A 7828-nucleotide genomic window follows, 5' to 3' on the forward strand; every position below is an offset into this window, starting at 1 on the left:
TTGAAAAAAGTTATCGGATTACAGTAACACGTTACTTGTAACGCGTTACTGCCCATCACTGATAAGTAATTAAACCCTTCTGAAAACAGGCCGCAGTCTTTGCGGTATCTCGAGCCACAGTCTGTGGTTTCCCAATATAAATAAAAATGTCAAAACAATTCAAATCCAAAACACACAGTCTCAGGCCTTTTGCAGAACAGTCCAGAACCTATGTTGTTGTACCATTTCTGTGTAAATTGTGAGGAGTGCTTGCGTCGGTTGCAGGTGGGTCAGTTAATAAAATTATAAAAACACTTTCTTTATATTTTAAATAAGTATGCATGTACGTACTCTTTTCATTTCCCTTAGTGCAAGAGGAAATGGTGATAGGCTGTGGCAGCCAACTGTAGTTGAAACAGTTGCATCAAAGCAAAGAAATTGGGCAATCCTGTATAAAAATGGTCGAACCTATGACTCAAACGTCCCCTCAAGTTTTTTCTTTCTAGTGATATTTGTAAGCATTTACTCATATTGCATTTCATAAATAATGAACCGGCCTAATGTAATCGTAGTGCTCCATTCCATGCCGGGGGTAGGTAGAGTCAACTAACTACAAATACCGTATTTCTTCGATTAAACGATGCGCCATTTATTACATAATGTTTTTTTTGGTGCGGCGTTTATTCGAGGGTGGCGTTTAATTAGTAAGAGAGATTTAGTGAATTGTAGATGCAGTGCGGCCAGCAGGGCGTCTTAATAGCGCTTGAGGCCCCCTGCCCCCTAATCGCTCAATCAATTTATTTTTGCCCCCCTAAGGATACGTCAATATTTGGACTACATAGACAACGTTGGTGTCAAGTTTCGTCTTGGTAGCGATTGAGTTGCTTGTATTTTTATTTGCGTTCCGTTGGATGGTTTGGCTGAAAAGCAAAAAGTGTTGTCAATGAAGGGAACTCAGTGCTAGCCTACGTCACAACGTCAGCACACGTTAGCAACGACGCATGGATACAACGTGAATTGCTGTTGCACAGCAAGTATCGTATTGTGCCATGGTGTACTAGCAGCATTATACATTTAAGCAATTCAAGACTTGCATGTAAGGTAAGAAATGTCACATTAAATAATGTATTTAAACTCAAGCTTGTGTGGTGTGTCGCTGTCTTCAATGCCACAGCCTAAACTTTATGTCAAAAGAAACGTTTTTAATTTCCGGCGCATTCAAACAATCCCCTCAGTGTAGTTTGGCTAGCAACAGCAGCTAGGCTAGCTTGCTCGTAGCACAATTCAGCTTCTCCACAGGGCTCTAGACTGAGACCAAAAAGTCACGTTTGGGGGCATATTTTCAGTTAGCAGATGGTACCGTTTGAATCGCGATTCCATCTGAAAAATACTGCCGGTGACAACATTGTTAGAATAGCATGGCAATTACAATAGTAATATAGTATAGCAATTACAGTAACAAATTCCATGGCAGTGTGAATGCAATATGTGATGTGAAACATTGTAGGCTACTCTTGAATTAATCTTTTTTTCTGTTTGATACACATAGTATTCTGGAAAGAATATCTACTACAGTAACTGTAGCACAGTGCACATGAGGGATATTTCTATGGTCCACTGCCATACTGACAAAACATGTAAACCCTTTGACCTGCAGTGTTTACACAATGCCAAAGGGACTTTGGGGGCACTAACTATTTGTATGAGAAAAGTATTTAGTTTTGACTGATGAGTTGTCTGTTTTGGGTGAGATATGACCCTTTGAAGGTGATCTATGTAGTTGTGCTGAACCATATAGGCTCTTTTGCCAAATGCACTTAGAGCTTTGAGAATGTAATTTCTGTTTCAAGAATTGAGCCAAAGCAATGGAGAAAAACTAATGGAATACACAATTGTAATTATAGTCAGATTTACTTGTGCCTTAATGATGGGGCAGTGATATTTTAAGCCAATTAACTTTCCAGCTTTCCTTCGGCAGCAGCACCTGTGTCGTTTCTGGCTTGGATTATACTTTACAATTCTTCAATATTGTTTAATATTATCGTTTGCTCATCCAATGCCAAATATGCGGCTCTGGTAAACTTGTTCATGTTTGTGATTGGTCATCTGGTGCAAACACTGCACCTTTTATGTGCATGTGCTCATTGGGATAACCTGGGTTGACTTGACGAGTTGGTAACTACCATTGTGACACTGCTTATGCGTGAGATTGTGGTTGAAGTCAGCTAACAAAAATATATTCTGGGTATGTAAAACGTACTTCGTATTAAAGGCCCCAGCTCTGTTGGTAGTCACTGCATGTCACTCCACCAGGATCATGAGTGTTTTGTCATGACTAATCAACAATGGTGAACAGTGTTACATCTCCTTATGCGACCTAACAATCACAGACCCATCCACAGAACAGTTTAAATGATAATTTCTCTTAAGAAACATACCTGGCTCTGTGCAGTTCTTCTCCGCTGTCTCATTATCCAGTGCTGAGGCCATAAGCCTTCTTCCCCAGTGGTGATGGTCGGCATGCCCCTCCACAAGCATTCCATGGCCTGAAAGATAAGGCAAACTTCAGTTTTTACCCTAATGTCAGTCACTAAAAAGCCAGGAAACACAGAAATGTTATTAAAAAATTGCTAACAAATAGGGGCTTAGAAATAAGTATGTGATCTACTGAAATATCCAATCTCCTATATATAACCGTTTTAGGTCTCGAATATGAACTACAGAGTTTACATGCATTTCAAAGTGAAACAAATGGATGCAAACCATGTCAAATAATACATTGTATTGTTTATTACTCAACCCTGAAATGTTGTCCCATGTCATTATTTTAAAACTGATCTTACTGTAATTGTGAAAAGAAAATCTTATCATTGCTGAGAGCCTACTTCCAAGTAAAGGCCCGTTCACACCAAGAACGATAACTATAAAGATACAATTTTAAGAATTGTTAAAACAATAGAAGCAATAAGGTAGAGTAAAACAAATATAATGCAGTAAGGTAGAGTAAAACAAATATAATGCAGTATCTGAAACGTAATGTCAAACAACAGTCCACACCACAAAGATAACAACAACTACATAGCGGAATGATATTGTTGGGATCATTTTCGAAACTATTCATTTCCCCAGCTGATGAATTATAAAACACTGACAGAATCCATCCGAATTTAAAGCGCCCGCGCATTTAAAATGAAGACAACATTGCGAGGAGCTAATCGTCGAGGTTGGTGTGGACGTAAATAAAGTTTTCGTCAGTTATAGTTCTCTTTATCAACCTTGGTGTGAACAGGCCTTAAGAAGCCAGTTCATATGACAATACTTAGCCAACTTTACTTTTAATCACATTGTCTATGTTTATGTCACACTTTCTAAATTCCAAAAAGGGATTTGGTTCATATTCATGGTTACATTGATTACAAGTTACATTGTACTGTTGAACTCAATTTATTTACACTTTAATGTAGGTTTAAATGTTTCAGGGGTTTTAGGAGGATAATAATAAAAGGGCAGGTGGTGACTAGTGTAAATCAGCCATACGCAGCCCTTTTCAGAAATCCATAAATGTTTTTAAAAACAGCTTTTGAAAGGGCTTTTAATGAGCATAGAACCAGGTTTTAGTATTTCAAGCGTCATTAGATTAGACTCAGTTTGGACCCCAAACAGAAGATGATTCATAGTCTTAAGCTTGAATCCTTTATCTTTTTTGGTATCGATATCAAAAAGGTACGGTCAACAACAGCAGACCCAAGCTTCAAGGCAAGTCAGGTAACAAAGAGAGGCGATGCTATGCATCTATGTTAAGCTTTAGGGTAAAACCATGATAATGCATAACAGAATACGATAGGTTACAAAGAATAGGGCTGTTAACCAAAACAAATGTTCCTCTTTGAGGCAAAAAGTAAAATATCACCCCAAACAGAGGGGTCTACCACAACAAGCTAGAGAGAACGAGAGAGAGACAACCACAGCAACGGAAATATCATGCCCCAATATTCCTATTAACTGGAGAGTGAGATGGAACAAGGACAGTAATCAATCTCTGTCACTTCTTGTGCCACCAAGCACGTACTCCTACGTGAGTACGACCACCTCTTTGCCCTTTACACTGTTGAAACTGTCCTGCACAGTCTCCATTCTCTCACTGGCAATCACCATCACTCTTCATTGCACACACCTGTAAGACCTGTACCAGGGACATCTTCTACAAATACCTGCTCTGTCCACCCGTGTCTCCCATCATGCATCTCATCCAAAGACCTCAAAGGATGTGATACTGCACTCTGAAAGCTAACCCTGAATGTTAAACATTTAGATAAAATCCATCTGGCTGATACATTACATTTACATTTAGTCATTTAGCAGACGCTCTTATCCAGAGCGACTTACAGTAAGTACAGGGACATTCTCCCCGAGGCAAGTAGGGTGAAGTGCCTTGCCCAAGGACACAACATCATTTGGCGCGGCTGGGAATCGAACTGGCAACCTTCAGATTACTAGCCCGACTCCCTCACCGCTCAGCCATCTGACTCCGATACAACATGTTCCTTCATTTCTCTACATTCACATCAACCGCTCTGTATTACATGAATGAAACAGGAGTCAGATATCCGACATGGACATTATGATGTTATGGTGCCTAGTCTTCTTTCAATTGATCAGAAATTAAAAGTCAAATGGAAGGCAGGTCCAGGGCTGTCAAACTGTTGATAACTTGTGTCCTCACCCATAAAAAATGTAAACTCTGCAAAGCAATCGTCACTGTGCAGGTCACTGTGCAGGTCATACAAACTTGATTAAAGTGAATATGCTAAACTTCACTGACCGGTTAGCTACTTGGTCCCCACCAACCAGCCTTCGGTCAGAGATTTGCACATCTTATATGATATATTGCGTGACATAAGTGTCTGCTAAATGATTGCATAATAATCGTATAAGCCTCTTGTGGTTTTACTGTAATTAGTACAATATGAGATGGCTAATATATATACACATTCGCTTTAGAGTGGTGTTTTACAGCCATTGCATACTCTAGGGTCCAAGTGGAAGCAGATGTGTAGCTCCCACAATGGAGTTGTGGGAGAAGTGGAGTGCTAAGGATAAAAGCAGTCTAAGGATGCACCAGATTGTGCTGCTCCCAACTCACAACTGTGCATGATCTCTGGAATGCTAGATTGCCACGCTAGTCACAAGCAGTACAACTGTACTGTGTACAAAACAATACATTTGCAATATTTCTTTTGAAATCAGATGATCATCTGGTGCCCTCAACTTGTAGATGGGCTTATGTTGCTCAAGTTTAAACAAGTAATCCAAAATTTAGATATTCATTCATTAATAATCTTTACAAAGTGTAAAGTATGTATGATTCTAACAATGCATGTTTCACATGTGATATAAAAGAAAAAGTATTTGTGAGAAGGCGATATTTCAACACACAGACAACCAATATAAAAATATTAGATGTACCAGACTTGAGGATTTTTACATGTGCAAGTGAGCGTTGCCTATGTACTTTGGGCATGTCGCACAAACATCATGCATGATCAGCCATCTGAAAAGGTAAAGGTTTGCACTGAGCACACCCCAGAACAGCTGTGAATAATGCATCAGCAGCCTGGCAGCACAAGCATCCTATGTTTATTCCCCAAATGATTGTCCATTGCGTAATTGTATCTCTCGACCATGCGGATCCCGAAGCATGATGCTGGAGAGTGATTAAGTTTATCCAGTGTTCAATGGTGTGTGAAGCCCTGGGCAAGATGCAATGATGCGAGCATTTGCCCACTACAAGCCTACGCTCCAAAACGTTTGTGTGACTGATGCGCCTGGCACAGGGAAATTTGCCATACAAATACAACGCTCACACCAATGTGACCAACAGAAAAATTACTTGATTCGATGGTGTATCGCAATTAGAAATGGTGTGTCGTGGTGTCCGAGGTGTGCGAGGTGTGTAAGCTAGAGTTCCGTGCTTGAAAATTAAAAACATGTCGTTGCCGCCGCGCACACTGCGGCATACAGACAGACCGACGCATACTGGTGGGTTACAACACGCAGAGGAAAATGTTATTCAGTGACCTATATCACTGGGCAGATTATAATAAACGGTAGCCTTTCTGAGTTTGTCTTGTGGCTGGACATAATCCCCAGGCAACACAAATTGCCTCTTCACGGCATTGACATTTCATTAAGTAAGCTAACACTTTCAGGGGAGCACACCTCATGATAGGGTATATGAGCCATAGGCTATCATTCAGCGTTAGATCAAAACCGGTCCACTTGCAATAGTCCATAGCCTATCTTGTTGAAGCACATGAATCTCAGAAAACGAACATGCAAGTTCAAGTTGCATGATTCAAACAATATTAAGCTAGCATGTCCTTGAACATGTGTCTATGAGTTGACAATTTATTCTATATCCAATCATTCCTAACCAGTCTGGCTGGTTTGGGAGTACACGATTACACTGCAGAATTCTCATCTCTTTTGAAGCGTCCTCCATGCCCAGCGTTCATCAGCAGTTTCCCCGGCTAACACTCACCTGTCTTTGTCAGCAGTGATGACATGCTCCATGCCACAAATAGGACACTGCAGATAAAAAACATTTGCACAACAAGCATCTCACGCCTCTTGCGAACTTTGACAATTTTAGCAATAATCGTTTTTTTCGAGACACTTATGTTCTCGTCCTGGGCCATGGTTGCAGGTCGGCAAACTACGACTTTTTGTCCTTGCCTCGCTGCGGACAGGAAAGACCGAAGGAATTGCCCTGTTTCGCCGCTTCACATAAAACACACTCGGGACGCGGTCCTAATTTCAAGTGGCCTGTGCTCAGATGGGAAGTAGTGGAGCGGACAGTTTGCATGTGCCGCCTATACAATTCTGTACAGCTGTTGGATTGCGAGAACAGCGTGTGAAAATTCCGTGCCACGACAGGCAATGAAAGGGCAGGCAATTCTGAGGTCTCCAATCAATTCGGCATTATTATTAGCTAGCAATCTCAGAATTTCAACGAACAGGTTTCCATGGCACTTTATACGAATAGATATATCCCTGGTATGTTGTTCCTTTAGTATTCCAACTGCATGTGTAAATCCGGAAGAATTTACCCGGCAGCCTGGTAATTGAGTACAACCAATCTGAATTTACCAATTGTCCCATTAAGGTTGCAGTCATGTTATGTTGTGCACCTCCCACTCCTCCAAAATTCGGAGTGTAGCCCTAGGCTATATCGGCGCAAAAAATAATAATAATCAAGTCATCAGTTACTGCAAAGTGTTGTCCTGGTAGCTTAAGTTATAGTCTAATTTACGTATCGCCCACATGATAACTGCAACTTTCTGAGGGTGTAATGCGCAGGCACGTGATAGTTGCTGCAATAGGTCATTCTGTTTTAACTTGTTACAACTGTAACTGGAGGTCCACCTTGAACTCCAGATATAGGCTACATATAATCGATAATAGATTGTTGGCTGGTTACCTTTGAGACCAAACGTAGACTTATGATGAGGGATAAATCTTAAAGATAAGGCCATCCACAAGCAGCCATAAGGTAGACTAAAACAAATAGGCTACTAATGCAGTATCTGAAACGTAATGTCATATTTCATTGGACTCCGAGAAAATCCAATGTAATAAACCATGCAGTTGTAGTAGTAGAAAACTTTAATGTCTTGTGAGGCAATTTGTTGTGCAGCACAGAACATGTAGACACATTAAAACACATCAAAGTAACAACAACCATATCATCAGTAGCATTAGATTAGATTAGATTCAACTTTATTGTCATTGCACAGAGTACAGTACTGAGGCAACGAAATGCAGCATAAATCCGATAGTAAGTAAGTAA

The 7828-nt window shown here is 40.4% G+C and overlaps 1 protein-coding gene across 4 annotated transcripts in view; it reads right to left on the minus strand.

The window, feature by feature from the left end:
* The window catches only part of slc24a4b (solute carrier family 24 member 4b), a 93153-nt gene extending 85922 nt beyond the window's left edge, over window positions 1-7231 (minus strand). The window contains exons 1-2 of one of the 4 annotated variants that reach the window (XM_062468410.1): window positions 7089-7231; window positions 2418-2525 (exon numbers count right to left, since the gene is read on the minus strand). In XM_062468410.1, coding sequence (XP_062324394.1) covers window positions 2418-2525; window positions 7089-7155 — 175 coding nt within the window. In that variant the 5' untranslated portion in view covers window positions 7156-7231. Of the gene's footprint in view, window positions 1-2417; window positions 2526-6520 lie in introns of all 4 variants that reach the window. The other 3 variants (XM_062468411.1, XM_062468409.1, XM_062468408.1) reach the window with 3 other exon arrangements.
* Between the last annotated feature and the right edge of the window lie 597 nt (window positions 7232-7828).

This window comes from Osmerus eperlanus, chromosome 8, assembly GCF_963692335.1.
Source record: "Osmerus eperlanus chromosome 8, fOsmEpe2.1, whole genome shotgun sequence".
NCBI classification, from domain to species: Eukaryota; Metazoa; Chordata; class Actinopteri; order Osmeriformes; family Osmeridae; genus Osmerus; species Osmerus eperlanus.